General features: G+C 45.1%; 1 protein-coding gene across 2 annotated transcripts; it reads left to right on the top strand.

The window, feature by feature from the left end:
- The first annotated feature begins 4,523 nt into the window (after nt 1-4,523).
- TSPAN15 (tetraspanin 15) lies at nt 4,524-15,313 on the top strand. 2 transcript variants are annotated; one of them, XM_075261074.1, is made up of 9 exons: nt 4,524-5,269; nt 5,300-5,643; nt 9,459-9,644; nt 9,729-9,803; nt 9,959-10,054; nt 11,083-11,199; nt 11,836-11,883; nt 12,066-12,182; nt 13,734-15,313. In XM_075261074.1, the coding sequence occupies exons 2-9, from the start codon at nt 5,557-5,559 to the stop codon at nt 13,902-13,904; spliced, it is 897 nt and encodes a 298-aa protein (XP_075117175.1). In that variant the 5' UTR covers nt 4,524-5,269; nt 5,300-5,556; the 3' UTR covers nt 13,905-15,313. The 2 variants fall into 2 exon arrangements, with proteins under 2 accessions (XP_075117175.1, XP_075117174.1); XM_075261073.1 differs by having other exon boundaries at nt 4,524-5,643.
- The last annotated feature ends 3,731 nt before the right edge of the window (nt 15,314-19,044 follow it).

The following is a 19,044-nucleotide window of genomic DNA, read 5'->3' as shown; positions in this document are numbered from 1 at the left end:
AGCCATGCCTTTGTCCCTCTAAACCACGCCTCTGTCCCTCTAAGCCACGCCTCTGTCCCTCTAAGCCATGCCTTTGTCCCTCTAAGCCACGCCTTTGTCCCTCTAAGCCACGCCTCTGTCCCTCTAAGCCACGCTTTGTTCCTCTAAGCCACGCCTCTGTCCCTCTAAGCCACGCTTTGTTCCTCTAAGCTACGCCTTGTCGAGCAGATTGGAAAAAGGGTCCACAACACATAATAAATAACGTGCATAATAGGTTTATTTTGGCACAAATGGCAGATTTAGTTCAGGAAATTTCCCCCATTGTGTAGTGATCTGATATGTTATTCTTGGAATGAAGCAAAAGTATAAAACATTGGCCGGTTGTACAGGTTACAGGAGCAAAATAACAAGATTATGTGTGACTACATTATACAGTAGGAGACAGGGAAGCAGTACTATCTGTGTCTATATCATCTACAGCAAGAGAAAAGGAGGCAGTACTATCTGTATCTATATAATCTACTGCAAGAGACAGGGAAGCAGTACTATCTGTGTCTATATCATCTACAGAAAGAGACAGGGAAGCAGTACTATCTGTATCTATATCATCTACAGAAAGAGACAGGGAAGCAGTACTATCTGTGTCTATATCATCTACAGTAAGAGACAGGAAGGCAGTACTATCTGTGTCTATATAATCTACTGCAAGAGACAGGGAAGCAGTACTATCTGTGTCTATATCATCTACAGAAAGAGACAGGGAAGCAGTACTATCTGTATCTATATCATCTACAGAAAGAGACAGGGAAGCAGTACTATCTGTGTCTATATCATCTACAGTAAGAGACAGGAAGGCAGTACTATCTGTGTCTATATAATCTACTGCAAGAGACAGGGAAGCAGTACTATCTGTGTCTATATCATCTACAGAAAGAGACAGGGAAGCAGTACTATCTGTATATATATCATCTACAGAAAGAGACAGGGAAGCAGTACTATCTGTGTCTATATCATCTACAGCAAGAGAAAGGGAAGCAGTACTATCTGTGTCTATATGTACTACAGAAAGAGACAAGGAGGCAGTACTATCTGTATCTATATCATCTACAACAAGAGACAGGGAGGCAGTACTATCTGTATCTATATCATCTACAGCAAGAGACAGGGAAGCAGTGCTATCTGTGTCTATATCATCTACAGCAAGAGAAAGGGAAGCAGTACTATCTGTGTCTATATGTACTACAGAAAGAGACAGGGAAGCAGTACTATCTGTTTCTATATCATCTACAGCAAGAGACAGGGAAGCAGTACTATCTGTGTCTATATCATCTACAGCAAGAGACAGGGAAGCAGCACTATCTATATCTATATCATCTACAGTAAGAGACAGGGAAGCAGTACTATCTGTATCTATATGTACTAAAGCAAGAGACAAGGAGGCAGTACTATCTGTATCTATATCATCTACAACAAGAGACAGGGAGGCAGTACTATCTGTATCTATATCATCTACAGCAAGAGACAGGGAAGCAGTGCTATCTGTGTCTATATCATCTACAGCAAGAAACAGGGAAGCAGTACTATCTGTATCTATATCATCTACAGCAAGAGAAAGGGAAGCAGTACTATTTGTGTCTATATGTACTACAGAAAGAGACAGGGAAGCAGTACTATCTGTTTCTATATCATCTACAGCAAGAGACAGGGAAGCAGTACTATCTGTGTCTATATCATCTACAGCAAGAGACAGGGAAGCAGCACTATCTATATCTATATCATCTACAGTAAGAGACAGGGAAGCAGTACTATCTGTATCTATATCATCTACAGTAAGAGACCGGGAAGCAGTACTATCTGTATCTATATCATCTACAGCAAGAGAAAGGGAAGCAGTACTATCTGTGTCTATATGTACTACAGAAAGAGACAGGGAAGCAGTACTATCTGTTTCTATATCATCTACACTACAATAAGAGACAGGGAAGCAGCACTATCTGTATCTATATCATCTACACTACAATAAGAGACAGGGAAGCAGTACTATCTGTGTCTATATCATCTACAGTAAGAGACAGGAAAGCAGTACTATCTGTGTCTATATCATCTACAGCAAGAGAAAGGGAAGCAGTACTATCTGTGTCTATATCATCTACAGCAAGAGAAAGGGAAGCAGTACTATCTGTGTCTATATCATCTACAGCAAGAGAAAGGGAAGCAGTACTATCTGTGTCTATATGTACTACAGAAAGAGACAGGGAAGCAGTACTATCTGTATCTATATCATCTACAGCAAGAGACAGGGAAGCAGTACTATCTGTGTCTATATCATCTACAGCAAGAGAAAGGGAAGCAGTACTATCTGTGTCTATATGTACTACAGAAAGAGACAGGGAAGCAGTACTATCTGTGTCTATATCATCTACAGCAAGAGACAGGGAAGCAGCACTATCTATATCTATATCATCTACAGTAAGAGACAGTAAAGCAGTACTATCTGTGTCTATATGTACTACAGAAAGAGACAGGGAAGCAGTACTATCTGTATCTATATCATCCACAGCAAGAGACAGTAAAGCAGTACTATCTGTATCTATATCATCTACACTACAATAAGAGACAGGGAAGCAGCACCATCTGTATCTATATCATGTACAGTAAGAGACAGGAAAGCAGTACTATCTGTATCTATATAATCTACTGCAAGAGACAGGGAAGCAGCACTATCTGTATCTATATCATCCACAGCAAGAGACAGGAAGGCAGTACTATCTGTACCTACATCATTACCAGTGAGGCATCATTGTCTGGAGCCTCGGAGCTGGTGTAAGATTCCCTGAGCCCTGAGGGACCGAAACGTTTGGGATTTGTATCCTTGTTATGTGAGTGGTAACAGAGCTTACATCACCGACCAGGAATGATAAGAGAACTCTACACCTACACAGCCACATAGAGTGGTATTATCTGTGTGGCCAACGTCCCTCTGCTCATCTCACCACCACCACTACCCCCCATCTTGTTACATGCATGCTCTACAACACCTACCTTAAAGGGACAGGCGTATGTCAGCTGCTGCCTATGATTATTTATTTTTGCACAGATCTGCCACTGTTTGCCGTGCCCTGTATTTGTCTTGTTATGGCTATGAGCTGTGACCATCCTGACTGCTGATTTGTATGACCACGCTCCTGGCACCTCACTTACCATGTGGTGGACATTAGTGGTGCCAACTGGAAACTTCCCTATCTTGGAGTTTCCGTATCCAGGGCTTTCAATGCACAAAGTCAACAATACTGTGCTGAGGACAGTGCATTAACCTCATGCACACGATTGGATTTTTCCTCCATGTTAGACAGCACGCTGACCCATTCATTTCTATGGCCCCACACAGGTCTGTGCAGGGGACTGTGAACCTGGGCTGCAAAACGGAGAGCAGGTCCTATTCCTATCTGCTTGAGGCCGGTGGCAGATGGCCATGGTGTAACCAGCCGGCTGTGAATTTAAAGTATGGGCAGCATACGGGGATGTCCCTGAGTGCCGTCCGTGCTTCTGCGGCTCCTTTCCTGAAATAAATAGGAGCCGCGTAGGCAAGGGCCACAAATAGGACAGGAATATATTTTGCACCCCGGACTATCATGCGTATTTCACGGACAGCATACTGACCATGGCTACGGTTGTCTGCAACAGTCCCTGGGGTGAGGGCTCACGGAAACCAAATTCCCAAACCAAAGTGTAATTTTTGTACCTATTTTTTGAGCCAAAGTCAAGAGCAGCTTCAAAAAAGAACGAAAATTATAAAGGAGGCTTCTTATTCTCAATCTACTCTTGGCTTTGAATTAAAAAAAATGCAGCAAAATCTGCAACAAAAAAAAACACTGCTTTTCTGTAACGTGGGGTCTTATAATGTTGCAAAGAATTGCTGATTCATAAAAACCAGAAAAACAGGGTCGGATCACATTCTTGCAACGAACAATTGACCTATTCTGGCAAAACATGTGACAATTACATTCTCCATGGGGAGATTTATGGTGCCGGCCTTACCACGTGTGCCACGACAACATTGTTCAGAACACAACAGCCTCCTGCAAGACACTGTCCATGGATCTTTGGAATGGAAATCATTGGGTAGATGAAACTCGGGGATTTTCTAGGTCACAATAGGATAGCGGGGTGCAGAGCGATATAATATGTTGCTGCTGACAAATCGTAACATTGTTGTTTTAAGAAATTTTCTACCCTATAATTTACGGATTTGCTAATCAGATTTCTATGGGATGCTTTTAGCACGCAGCGGCGCTCACTAATGTGTGGTTGGCGCTCACTTGTCCGCTCGGGGTGCAGTGTCAGCAGTAACAAGGCTCTGTGCTGTTTCTGTGCAGCTCCAACATGATCACTTAGGATAAACTAGGAGTCAGCTGAGGCTGTGCGGTCATACAGTGACACACCTTGGGAGGAGGCACAGCAACAAGCTGGCAGGGCCAATCGCTTCCCAGTGCCAGCCCACCACTAAGGGAAGCCCCACGGCTTGCCAGGGAAAGCCCACCCATTGCAATAAGCAGACTGGGATCTATTTTTTCCTATTTACAAGGCCAACTCCTAACACACAGATAGCAGCGGCGCTGCACCATCTCCTGCCTGCTCCTCACTTCTGGATAATCCAGTTTCCTGTTTCCTAGTGTGACTCAGAGTCTTCAACAACATTATAGCTGCAAGTCACACTACACAGCCGCCCATCACAACACTGTGCATCCTGCTAAACACACCCATGCCAGGCCAGTGTGCTGCTGAATACACAGCCTGGCTCCTCCTATTGCTATACAACCATACACACCCCTGGAACAAATCCTTCTATCCCTGTTCACATTCATTCTGCACTACTATTTACCTGTGCATGTTGACAACTGATACAGGAAGGTGCTAGAGACTGGCAAATACCTGCAGAGAAGAGAGTCCTTGCTCTACCTGCACCTGAACTACAAGGAGGTCCGACTGTGACATGGTTGCAAGATTTCTGAACTCCACCTGAGCTAAAAGAAACTGTTGCAATTTTCCCGGGGCTGTAAGAAGGTTCATCTACTCTACCTGCACTGCAAGGAGGTTCCTCCACTACAAGAAAATTCTCCAACTCTATCTAGGCTGCAAGGAGGTTGCACGAGTCTACCTGCACTGCAAAGAGGTTCCACGAGTCTACCTGCACTGCAAAGAGGTTCCACGAGTCTACCTGCACTGCAAGGTGGTTCCCTAATATTTCTTTGGCTACAAGGAGGTTCCACGAGTCTACCTGCACTGTAAGGTGGTTCCCCAATATTTCTTTGGCTACAAGGAGGTTTCACGAGTCTACCTGCACTGCAAGGAGGTTCTTCTACTCCACTTGGGCTACAAGGTGGTTCCCCAATATTACTAGGACTTGAAGGAGTTCCCTCTACTCTGAAGGATCTGCAGAAAAAGTCCCTGTTCTACAAAGAATTCCCCTTTCCTACAGAGCCGCCTTCCACTTGGAGAAGCTTCCATCCACCTGTGCTGCTAAGAGTCCAAGGTCCCCATTTACCTTCAGTGTACGGAAATATCTGAGCCGTGCTCATGGCTACTGGAGAGGTTCGATACTGCTCCAGATTTCCATACCTGTGCCTGAAATTCACCCTCATTGCATACAGTACTATATTCTGGGTAAGTTTCCTTTATCGGGTTTGGGCGGGTGGATTTGTTTGGTCTTGGTGTGACTGTATTGACCTGTGTCACCCGTAGACGTGTAGTCTATTGCATCTGATATGTGGTGGATTCTGTTGTTTTCCGTTCTCAGCCATTTCAGGCTGGGTAGAGACAGTTTATTGAATGTGTTTCTCAGGGATCACTATCCATATGTAACCACATACGTGCGGGTTCTATAGACAGATCCTAGTTGATGTTACAGGGAATCCCTTCAGTCAGTGGATCCTGTAGATCGTCCGTGTCTTCTCCTTTGCGTGACTATATTGTCATCTCTGGGGTCATGTCTTAACATGGCCGGCGGTTTAGTCAGATAAATATTTGCTTACTGAATTCAGGTAAAATGTACACAAGAAAAATCAATACAACTAGCTGAACCTGTTGGAGGGATCCCATGGCTCGCTGTTACCTAACTCCCTTAGTCATGGTGTGGTTCACCTTGTAAGATTACAGACAGACAATGGATCTGAACTTGAGCATTTGATATTAAGTGGGTTGTACAGGATCTGAAAAACATGACTGCTTTCTTCCAGAAACTGCGCCACACCTGACCTTAGGTTGTGTCTGGTATTGCTTCTCCGCTTTACTGAAGTGGACCTACAACACCAAACGCAACCTGTGGCACATGTGACGCTGTTTGGGGGAGAAAACTCGCCTTGGCCCTTTAAAGGGGTTGTCCAGAAAGTGTTCTTACACATGCTGGAGTTTTCTTGGTGCCGGACCTGGAGGTTCAATGGATTGGAACCTGCGCTGTCCATCACCCCATCCTAGGCTATAGTCAATGGCTTTACTATAGTCAGCAATCCCCCCTAGAACAGGTAAACTATCTGCAAATATAGGAGAGGAGGTAGGAGGAGCGACCCTGGGGAACGGGCTTGTTCCAATCATGTGACCCAGGGTCCAAACCTGCCTAGAACCTCCAGGTTTGGCATCAAGAAAATTCCGACATACGTAGGTACCAGTTACTCTCCTTGGACAACTCCTCTAATATTCTACTATTCCAGTTCTTCTGAACCTTATATAACACTTCCACAATTTAAGAAATGTTCTTACTACGAAATTTGGAGCTGATTTTTGAAGTGGATTTTTGCATCAAAATCTGCTACAGATTCTGCCCGAAACTGGACGTCATTTTGGTTTCTTTTTTTCAGGACGCTATTAAAAGTGGCACCTTGTGCCATCTTGCTGCAGAATCTGTATCGCAAGGCTCAGGCTGAGTAGCCCCGCTGTGCTTGAGGCTAATAGGATCGCAAACCTGTGATGGGTTCACATGCGCGGAATTGGAGAGGAATCTGAAGCGGAAAAGCTCCCAAATCCGCCACATGAACCTAGCCTTACTGTGCAACAAATAGGATTGGCTCTTGTCACCTTTCCCTGCTGTCTGGACCCCCATGGTTTGGCAGAACTGAGGCCGCCATAGGGTACTGTGGCCATGTAGAACCTGCCAAAGGCACTGCGGTAAAGCCATGTGCATGCCGACTGTATGACAGCAGGTGGGTGACTCTGTGTGGCCCCTATTCTGCCTTACTTCTATAATATGAATTGATTGCATAAATCCGCCATGTTAAATCAGCGAACGATGGTGTCCCCTTGTTTATAGGTTTCTATCGGTGGCATATTACATGTGATCTAGGTTTGTTAATACATTGGAAGAGAACTTACTGGTCACACTAATTTTCTGGAGCAAAAGTGGTTCATTTTTTTGGCTACAATTGCCCCGCTTTATCTATTTTTTTTTTTCGACCGGTTCGCAACTTTTAAGAAAAGTGTGTGGTGCGGGGCAGTGATCGGAGTGGTCCGGGGTGGGGACAGATTTACTATAATTCAGACCAGAAAACTGGCGCAAGTTAAACCTGAAATCTGTGCCAGTCCCTGAGCTCTCAATTCCAGCACATGGCGCCTCCTGAGGTGCGCCAGATTTAAGGAAAGGCTGGATTACAGTACGGGACAGTGTGTTACTCTCCCAGCATGAAGGACAGGCCGGCCAACGCACAGACACATGAACCTAGCCTAACATTGGACATAGACAAGTGACTTGAATCGCACCCTTTGACACTGCTCAGAGACTTCTTACTCCAGATCAGATACAATGTATCAAAGGGCCATAGGAGAGAGACCAGAAATCTCTGAGTCGAGTCAAAGCGCTTCAATGTCTCCATTGATGGTCCTACATAGATACGTGTTCAGAAAGCTGACTACTTTTGCCCATGCACCATGTGGGCTAGGTGTCAGTCGAACAAGTCTATGGCCACCTCAGGAGTCTTTTTAGTTGCGGTTTATTGCTATATTTTCTCGTAACCGTCTTATCAGTTCTTGTTTCAGTAAGGAGTGGCGACTTATCAGTAATGGCGATATAACGTAACACAACGCCCACTGGAAACTGGTCAGGGCATTGTTAGGAGCAGAAAGCAGGCAGCAGTACGGTAGAGCGACTTCTGCCAGCCATGCTCCTGCACTGCAATGTCAATGGCACCTAGAAAGTTGCAAATTCAAAGCCTGCAACCTTTTCACACTGCAAATCGATATAGTAAATTAATAAATCTCCCCCAATGGGTTCGAACTGCAATACCATACATAACCTGTGGGCAGGTGTGGCGCTATTTTTTGAAGAGTAAAAAAAATTTCACGTAAAAACTTCACATGTGCATTGAAGATTCAATTGAGCCCCGCGCATGCGCCAAAAACTGCATCACAACTCTTAAAAATGTTCAATATTTACAAAACTGAAGCAATGAAGGTTCTGGGATCTTTGGGTTTTGGCCCCTATGCTGGTTTAGGGCCCCAAGCTTGATGACAGGTTCCTTTTAAATCCGGGGTGTGAGAATACACGCAGTAAAATGTGCACGTCATATATGTAGTAGACATGGCCAGGGTTATGAAGATGACGGTCCGGATACAGTGCTTGGGATTCCTATGGGTCCAGCTAACACGTCCCATGTATGTGATCCAGTATATAACATTTTGCAGCGTATATGATATACGTTGCTTTTTGGCCTGTGGTTTCCCAACGCCCTGCCCCCGCAGCTGCCTCGTGATAATGTCTACAGATAAAGAGAAGTTTCCCATACTATTATGGGGGGGGGGGGGTCTCTCCTGTCAGGTCCAGGCTTGTGAGGGGATCCGTGACACAAGAAGAATGTAGCGTGAAGGAACCGGCGTCTATTCATTGCCGGGAAAGTCATAGAGAATAAAGAGGTGGGCTGGGAACGCTTCAGAGCCCCCATCTTGTCCCCATAGCTTGTATGGTCTTGCAGTTTTCTTATTACAGACGTTCCTGACAGATTTCAAGATCTGTGCTTGCTGTCATTGCTTATTTCCAGTCCTGGTCACGTGATGTACGTGAAGGTGCACTGCTCGTCCCACGGCTTTGATCACTGTGCTGCAACGAGCCATGCACCGGTGTGGAAGTCTGCAAGGTTCTTCTTCAATGACGGCAAGCAGAGGTCTTAAAAACGAAGGAACTGATGAAAGTATCTTGGAAAACGGTAGAACTTTTCATTAGATCAACTTTACACTCTCAAGAAAAGGGGTCTCTGACCCACCGACCACATTGGTAAAGCGTCAAGGATTGAACAGGGCATGTGCAGGGCTCTCTGTAGACTTCTATGGGATTTATCAGGTGTTCTGTACATATAGTTTATATGGGAATAACCATATTAACTGATATATGGGGGGGTCCTGTGTGTCAGACCCCTGCTGATATCCATGACCATTACATGGACGGCACATACTGGTGATTTTTGGATTTTTATATACCCCCCCTTCTTACCCCCCAGCTTATAGGTGCTTTTGTCTTGGCCATCGGGATCTATGCTGAAGTCGAGAGGCAGAAATTAAAGACGTTACATGTCGGCTTCCTTGCTCCGGCCGTCATCCTCATCCTGCTGGGGCTGCTCATGTTTGTCGTGTCCTTCATCGGAGTCTTGGCCTCGCTCAGGGATAACTTGTGTCTGCTGAAAGCGGTGAGTGCGGCCTTCGTCCGGAGAGATGTAGGTACCAATTTCGATGACCGTGTTATATCTTTATATATTGTCCTACCTTTGCAGTTCATGTACATCTTGGGGATCTGTCTTATTTTGGAGCTGACTGGGGGGATTATTGGCTTGATCTTCAGGAATCAGGTAAGGACTTGCTACCCCGCCCTCCTGTCCCAGTCCTCTTACCCACTTTGTCCCCCCATTGCTCCCAGTCTCCTGACGCCTCTTGTCCCTATGAGGAGATTAGGGGAGCGCCTCCTCCAATCCGCAGATCCATAATATGTCTCTTTTCACACCAGACCATGGAGCTCCTGAATAAAAACATTCGGAAGGGAATACAGAATTACTACGATGATCTCGACTTCAAAAATATCATGGACTTTGTGCAAAAACAGGTGAATATTTACAAAAGATTAAAGGGGTTGTACGGGATTAGAGAAACACGGCTGCTTTATGTTCTCAGTGCAGGTAGTTTTGGTGCCTGATATGCTAACTAGACTCCCTAATGCCCAGTGGGTGGCGTCAGGAAGGAGCAGCTTCTGATTGGAGCGCTAAATCACGCCCTTTTGTCTGCTCCTCCCTGACACCACCCACTTGACATTAGAGAGTCTAGTTAGCAAATAAGGCACCAAAACTAACTGCACTGAATGGTGGGGACTAGAGAAAACATTCCAACTGTGCCAAAATTAGCAGAATGGTACCTAATAAAAGATGTAAAGAGGTGGAGGAGGTGAAAGTTCATCCTTAACTGTATGGGTAAGTTCACTTGGAGGAATTTGCCGTGGATTACGCCACCGAATCTGCAGCAAATTCTTCACAAAGAACATAGAAGGATGATGAAAGAATAAGTGTCCTGCTCCATCTTGCTGCAGCTCTAGATTCACTTGTGAGGGCCATTCATCTGGGCCTAATCGGCAGCCATGACTGAATGCCGATACCCTACATCAGTATCTTGTCGCAGGTAGACCGCAGTCAAAAGTGGCAGCAGAAAATGAAGTGGAATTGCTCAGTGTGTGAACATAACCTTTGAGAGCTGTCTGCTTCCTGCTCCATTCTCTGTGTATAAGCTGCCAAGACCAGCTGATCGGTGGGGTTGCCGGGTGTCTGACTGCCACTGATCCTTAGGAAAGGTCAGCAATAATTTTAGCCTGGAAACGCCTTTAGGCTGAGGGCCCACGTTGCGGAAACACAACTTTTTTTGTTGCGGTTTTTTGAGCCAAAAGGAAAAAGGAATGGGGAATATATAGGAAGTTGTTATACTCTTCTCCTTTCTGCTCCATCCACTCCTGGCTTTGGGTCAAAAAATCGCAACAAAATCTGCAACAAAAAAAAGCTGCGTTTCTGCAACATGGGGCCTCAGCCTTAAGGAAACGTAAATTGTTGTGCGGATTCTGATTATTTTTCTTAATCTATTTTTTTCCAGTTCAAGTGTTGTGGTGGATCTGAGTATACAGACTGGGAAAAGAACCAGTATCACTCCTGCACGGCCCCCGGGCCCCTCGCCTGCGGAGTCCCCTATACTTGCTGTTTAACCAACAAGGTAATTGAGATTCTTCGGTATAATTTGCTGTTATGGATGACTAATCTTAGAGTCACATGTTCTATTGTGGGTTAGAATATGCGTGCAATGCCCCATACACGCTGTGGGGTTAAGTTAGGAGTTCTCAGGCATGAGACTGGGACAATATGGGAGAACACCGCATCATTGCTATCTTGGTGCTTGTGCAATGAAGGAGTTCCCATAGCACATAGCAGGACATGCTGCAGGCTCCATTTATCGACCATATGTTTTGTAGTAAACTTGTTTAACGGGTGCAAAAAATGTTTTTAAAAAAACCATGCAGTAAGATGTCTGTTTGTTCACATAGAGATCAATCAATAAAAAAAAACCTTGATCTCTATGTAAACGGATAAGCAAACATGTGAATACAGACATAGACTTGCATGGGTTAAAAAACGGGTGCCAAAAAAAATGGAGATCACACAGCCAATTTCCACTGCCATGTGAATAAGGCCTAACCCTTGCATGGTTCCCAGTCTGTCTTCAGTAGTATTGACTATTTACATTTGCGGACATGATCTGACAAGTTGTCGGTGGGGTCGCTGGAATCCAGTCTGGCGACTTTACATATAACCAGTTCTAGTCCAGTGACCGTCGCTTTACTGTGTATTGCAGACTGCAGTGATGAATACATTGTGCGGATACCAGGCCATGAAGTATGACGTAAGTACTCGATGTACAGATCACCGCCTAACCTACGTGTAGTACCGCCTGTCTGGTTGTTTCCTCTTTGGCTTCATCTTTGACTCCTTTTGTTACTTCCTACGACTATTACTTTTGCTGTCTCTTATGTTCCCATTGACACGTTGCAGTCACTGACTCCATCTTGTTCCCCTCCCATCCAGAGACATGAAGCTCAGAAGTTCATCTATGTCCGAGGCTGCACGGATGCCGTCATTATCTGGTTTCTGGATAACTACACGATCATGGCTGGAGCATTACTGGGTATCCTGCTCCCACAGGTGAGTGTGCAGGACACGGTATATTATATGTGCTCAGTGTGTGCAGGACACGGTATATTATATGTGCTCAGTGTGTGCAGGACACGGTATATTATATGTGCTCTGTGTGTGCAGAACACTGTATATTATATGTGCTGTGTGTGTGCAGGACGCCGTGCATTATATGTGCTGTGTGTGTGCAGGACGCCATGCATTATATGTGCTGTGTGTGTGCAGGACACCGTGTATTATATGTGCTCAGTGTGTGCAGGACACTGTATATTATATGTGCTGAGTGTGTGCAGGACACAGTATATTATATGTGCTGAGTGTGTGCAGGACACAGTATATTATATGTGCTGTGTGTGCAGGACACGGCATATTATATGTGCTCAGTGTGTAGGACACGGTATATTATATGTGCTCAGTGTGTGCAGGACACGGTATATTATATGTGCTCAGTGTGTGCAGGACACGGTATATTATATGTGCTCTGTGTGTGCAGAACACTGTATATTATATGTGCTGTGTGTGTGCAGGACGCCGTGCATTATATGTGCTGTGTGTGTGCAGGACGCCGTGCATTATATGTGCTGTGTGTGTGCAGGACACCGTGTATTATATGTGCTCAGTGTGTGCAGGACACTGTATATTATATGTGCTCAGTGTGTGCAGGACACGGTATATTATATGTGCTCAGTGTGTGCAGGACACGGTATATTATATGTGCTCAGTGTGTGCAGGACACTGTATATTATATGTGCTGTGTGTGTGCAGGACACCGTGCATTATATGTGCTGTGTGTGTGCAGGACACCGTGTATTATATGTGCTCAGTGTGTGCAGGACACTGTATATTATATGTGCTCAGTGTGTGCAGGACACGGTATATTATATGTGCTCAGTGTGTGCAGGACACTGTATATTATATGTGCTGTGTGTGTGCAGGACACCGTGCATTATATGTGCTGTGTGTGTGCAGGACACTGTGCATTATATGTGCTGTGTGTGCAGGACACAGTGTATTATATGTGCTGTGTGTGTGTGTGTGTATGACACGGTATATTACATGCACAGTTCCACATAGCAGCCACAAGGTGGTGCACTGATGTGCAAGTTTTTGCAGTTTTTGATCATTAGAAATGTATGTCAAGCTGTGTTCACACTACCGTCAGTACAGTCCATTGCTAGGATGGAGATTGCTAGTAATAGTGAGTTTCTGCCATGTTTTTGCATGCTGGTTAATGGTGACACAGATTTTGCAGGTAAGCCACATCACCATTAACAATCGAAAATCCATTTTTAACAATAAATATGAATATTGTGCTGATTTGCAGATCGCTGCGGTTCTTACTTGCAACATGGTTATTTCACTCTGCCACCCGGCGACCCTACAGTAAGGCTTCTCAATGTTTAGCATTCCAATTGGACATGATCATAACGTTGTGGAGCCGACAAGTGATTAATTTGGTCAAAGCTAGCACTCCAAGGAGTCTTCAAGGAGTCCAGCGGCCCTTCTACATTATATATTGTATACATGCCATCTAACACTGAGACTTTATCTCTCCACTAGTTCCTTGGAGTCCTCCTGTCCCTTCTGTACGTGACGCGGGTAGAAGATATGATCAGTGAGTGGAACACGTCTGCTGATGTTCTCCTGGAGGGTGAGGCCTCCAAACCAGAGATTGAGTTCTCCACCCTGGGCTGTTGCCGGTGCTATCCAGGGGAGGAATCCTCAGCCTGAAAGCTTTGCAGCAATTGTCACGCTAACTAACACTAACCTTAACCGCAGAGCTCACCTGGGACATTGGACAAGGAACGTGTCCTCGGTGATGGCTTGGTGGACACACTATGGTTGACGGGTGACCAGAGGGACTGCATTGTGGCTGCTGACTGTTCTGGATAGGACAAGGCCGTCATCGCTTCTCAGAGACTGTACATTCTAGTTGTAAGGACTGTCTTGAAGTGCACTCCAAGGAGAATTCTTCTCTGTGATGAGGAATCTGCTGCGTTCTAGTTTCCAGGTGAAAGACCTAAAATCCTTTGGCAATACCGCCGCGTGCTCAACGCCTCAATTGCTGCGTCCGTTTTTCAACATTGTCAGCATTTTTTTTTCTAGCTTTAGGGGTTTAAAAGGAAAACTTCATACCTCATGGTCATCAAGCAGGGTGCAGAAAGCTAGCAAAATGGAGACTTAAAGGGATCGCCCACTTTTTACAATCGCTTTTTTTTGTTAGTGAGTATTCCAAAAAGAATAAGCAGATTTCAGGTTATCCAGGTGCTGGGGTCCAGCGGTGAACGGCTGGAATGGACGCTGACACCGGGCTAGAAGTGTTTACTTACCCGACAGCACCCCCACAGGTGAAACGAAGCATTGCATGGTGTCCACTGACATCAGTGGGCTGTTCATATAATGCAAGGACTTGCCAGGTCCTCTAAAAAGGCAGTCACAGGTTTTTTAACACGTTAATTGATGGGGGTCCTGAATTAGGGATTAAGGATACCCCAATGGGGTGTTAGGAATTGACTTTTCTACATCGGACCTTTCCTTTTAAAGGGGTTCTCCACTGCTTATAAATAAAGTTCTTTGACCAATTTCTGGGGACATACATTGTCAAAGAACACGCTGTATGTACTCAATAGCATTGCTCTGATGGCGGCGGCTCCCGATATCTTTTCTTGGGGGGCTGGGGATATATTAAATTTATGAGAATGAATGGGTTAATACAGTGGGTTTTCCAGAACGTTAATATTGATCCTTAGGATAGGTCATCAGTCTGTGATTGGTGGAGGGGGTCTGACACCCTGACCCCCACAGATCAGCTGCTCTTTCCTGTGCCAATGACTGGGGCTGACCTGCAATACCAAACTCAGCCATACGATATGTATGGCGCTGTATGTCAGTGAAGAGGCTGCAGAGTATTCGGCCGCCACTAGTCACATATTGATGACCTATCCTAAGGATCAATATATAATCCCAGAAAAATATCCAATTCTGGACACTTACCCTCCAATCACAGGACTGGGTCCCCCAGTGATCAGGAGGACGGGTGACTAATAGTCCCCCCTAAGGCAGGGGTAGGGAACGTACGGCTCCCAGGTGTTGCAAAACTACAACTCCCAGCATGCATACTTGCTCTGCTGTTCTTGAATGGAGCATGATGGGAGTTGTAGTTTCACAGCAGCTGGAGAGCCGAAAGTTCCCTACCCCTGCCCTAAGGCCTCCTCGTAAATGGAGTGCCGTGGTGCTTGGTTGACCAGTGCTCTATAAACTTCTTTGAGGTTACTGGGATTGTAATGCCCCCCCATAGAAGTGAATGGAGCTCCAATCACACTCGCACTCTATTTGCAAAGAGGACTTACGGTTACTTCCAGTCCTCCTGATCACTAGGGGACGGGGCGATTGGGCTCCCATTGGTCGAATATTTATCCCCTGTCCTGTGTCCATAATAGGACAACCCCTTTAATAACGCCTCTCGCCCCCGTGCAGCGGATTCACTGACACTTTTTGCTTTGCTAGGACTGCGACGTGTTATTTGCAGGTGTTATAGGTCATATTCTAGTCTACACCTGCTGAGACGGTGCTATATTAATATATATTTAATCCTGGGACCTCGAAGATCTGCAGATATGTAGTTTTAGAAGGGATTGTGGTGTGTTTTGTCTCCCGTCATGTTTACATGGAGGATATAACTTTGCGACTAGACTAACTGGTCTGTGCTCAGGTGTAAAGTGCCAATAACTCGACTCTGTATTCTTTCCTTTTTACCGTCTATACGCGGCTCAGTTGTCCAGAAACTGAAATGGGTGGTAGAGTCCACAAAATGGCCGCCTCAGTTTTCGCTTGAAGGCGGTGCGGCCTAAAAAATGGCTTCTGAGCTGCCCTTAGGATCTGGTGTATTGTGAAATGTCTACACGTACTGCGTAAGAGCGACTTACTGTAGGGGAGGCTATCCTCTCCATATGACTGGTATAGCGGACACTTCTTCTATATTGTGCCTTTAGTGTTTACTCCTATTAACCACTTGTGTGGATTTGATCACCAGACATGGGGTATACGGACTGCGTGAGGTATACGGACTGCGTGAGGTATACGGATTGCTTGAGGTATACGGACTGTTTGGGGTTTGGCCTCTTCAGGACATTACAGGGCCGGTCTGGCGATGGATATCTTTTAACATTTCACTGTACCGTACATATGGCTGCCGACTTTACAGTACAACATGTCTTTTGCAACCATAGCAAATCCTGCTAAGAAGGGCCTTAAGGCGCCACCATATTGGATGGGTTGCTATGGGCAACCACTCCCAAACTGTATCCTATACATAAAGCCCTCGAGACACCGACTGTTCCTGATATAAACCACTAGTAGCCATGAATTCACTCGGGACCATATTTTGTGGTCGGCCGTATATGGGTCTCATTCCGCCTAGGAGGCCTATGGATTGGACCTTCACTCTTAAAATGGCTGCCACTACGCCTAAACCTGCGGCGATGTAACCTATCAAGGGTCATGTATTCTAAGCAATATACACCAGACTTGCCATGCGCTCAGTGAGGAGTCTATACAGTGGCAGAGAGCGCCTCGTATGTCTCCATATTACTGAGCCATATGTGACTGTGTGCCGCCATACAATGCTGCATGGGGTACAAGATGTAAGAGCGGTTTTTACCAAGCAGCAATTCTGTGATGGCAGGAAAGCTCTGTACATTTGTCCTGCGATGGAGCAGGACATCCTTCTATATCATGTAGACGCCATATTACAGCTCTGTACAGGGCGGTAATAAAACTGTGTGCATGGGACCTAAATATGACAGCATATGCTCAACAATATGGGGGGAAACTGGAATTCAACTCAGAACCTCACAATTCTATCGTTGTACAGAGTATTTAACATATAGAATAGATAGCATTGCACAGTAGATAAGGCTCTGTTCACACCTCCGGTGGAGGCTCGATTGCAGATTTTATCATGTCAAATATTATAAACCTATAAAGAAGACCTAGTGAATGTGCCCTTAAAGGGGCTGTCCAAAAATTGATATTGATTGCTTATTGTTAGTCTTGGGTCATCAATATCTGCTCAGCTCACGCCATGATCGGTGGGAGGTCCCAATGACGTGAACCCTGGCAAGGCCACTACTGTGTGCTTATGGATCCCTACACAAATGCGGCAACCGATCAGTCTGGTATACATAACCTACTGAAAGGAGGGACCGTTATACTGTATATGTAGTCATGGACAACCCCTCTAAGATCCATGCACACCTAGGGCACATTCACATGGCAAAAAAATTACATTTTGGAAAAATCCAAAATTTGCTTTTGCCGTGGAACCAACCTTGACGATTTTGCTGGGATTTGCATTTTTAGTTTTTGGCGCACGCAGACATCAGAGCCAGATGGGAGTCGCAGTTCTTCCGAGGTTTCCATCATGCAAGAATAGCACAGAACAACCTCATTGTAAGCCAATGGTGCCCATTCTGTATTCTATGGGTCTGTTGTCCTGCAAAGTGAGCACAGCCGTCAAGGCTTCCATTATAATTGTACACCACAATGCCTATGTGAACAGAGCCTTAGACACCCCCTGGGAGAGCCCGGCCTTACTGGTGCATTGCAGTAACAGGGTATTGCTAAATATTGCACTGTATTTGGCCAGTGTGTTTTGTTGCCTATGGAATATGTGGATATACAGTATATATATATTTGTTTAATGAGCTTTAACATCAAAAGATTTTATTAAAGACATGATTTTATTGTGATTATCATTAATAAATATTATGTATGGTCTATAGCGTGTTCCCAGTTGCTAAAGATTTTATTGTGCAGAATAAATCTAAACTAGTTCTAATAGACGGTGGTGCTGTGGCCCGTCGCAACCACAATATGGCTGACATCTAATCTGTGCAAGTCAGAAGGTAAAAGCTGGGATCGGAGCGGCTGAGATCTGCATGAATGAGGCCGGGCCGCTGCATCTTACGGTTCTCTTATATAGAGGCCGCTCCATCCACTGAAATAAATAAGGGGTCAAAATGGCTACAAATCTGCACAAAAAGCCTCAGTAAAATATGCCTGTGTCTCATGTGGATTTTGGTGCAGACTGAGCCATGATTGTCACTCACTGCATTGAAATTAATTTTGCTGTGAAAATCTGCTTAGATTTTGGGGAGAAACAAAAACTCTCCCATTTATTTATATGGGACGGAAGGGGATCCAAAATCTATGAATTACAGATATGGAGCATGGCCCCGTTCCCTTTGCCTGAATGAAATGGCAGCTTGAGCTCTGCTACTCTGTTCATTCTCTGCGGAACTGCTGGAAATAGCGGGGTGCAGCTTTCGACTATCTCTGAAAGTCCTATAGAAATGAATAGGGGGTTCACGCATTTGTTACCCACCGCACCATTTAGACTTAGGTACATGGGAGTGAATGGGGCTCCATGCATTCGTTACCCACCGCACCAATTAGATAGGGGTACATGGGACTGAATGGGGCTATATGCATTTGTCACCCACCGCACCAATTAGATAGGGGTACATGGGACCACTGTTTTCAGCATTCGGACACCCAACAATAATAATAATAATACATTTTATTTATATAGCGCCAACATATTCCGCAGTGCTGTACAATTTGTAGGGTTCAAATACAGACAGATACATTACAAAGAAAATCATTTCATACAATGGGACTGAGGGCCCTGCTCGCAAGAGCTTATAATCTATGAGGTAGAGGGGGTGACACAAGAGGTAGCAGGGGCGGCATTACTTATACAGAGGTCAGACACTTCTGTAATAGAGGTGACTGTCATTACATAAACATAAAACTGTCTGAGCCGTCACCAGTCGTGTCCTGTAACATGTGGATGGAGCTTGGACCTATA

This window comes from Leptodactylus fuscus, chromosome 11 (genome assembly GCF_031893055.1).
Source record: "Leptodactylus fuscus isolate aLepFus1 chromosome 11, aLepFus1.hap2, whole genome shotgun sequence".
NCBI lineage: Eukaryota > Metazoa > Chordata > Amphibia > Anura > Leptodactylidae > Leptodactylus > Leptodactylus fuscus.
Note: the sequence above shows the minus strand (reverse complement) of the source record. Positions and strands in the feature narration are given on the sequence as shown.

What these genes read in the sequence shown, in the direction of transcription:
- TSPAN15 (XM_075261074.1), top strand. Translation starts at nt 5,557, where the DNA reads ATGGCTACTGGAGAGGTTCGATACTGCTCCAGATTTCCATACCTGTGC. An exon ending in TGGACTTTGTGCAAAAACAG is followed by an intron (nt 10,055 to 11,082) that starts GTGAATATTTAC and finishes ATTTTTTTCCAG; the next exon opens with TTCAAGTGTTGTGGTGGATC. An exon ending in ACCAGGCCATGAAGTATGAC is followed by an intron (nt 11,884 to 12,065) that starts GTAAGTACTCGA and finishes CCTCCCATCCAG; the next exon opens with AGACATGAAGCTCAGAAGTT.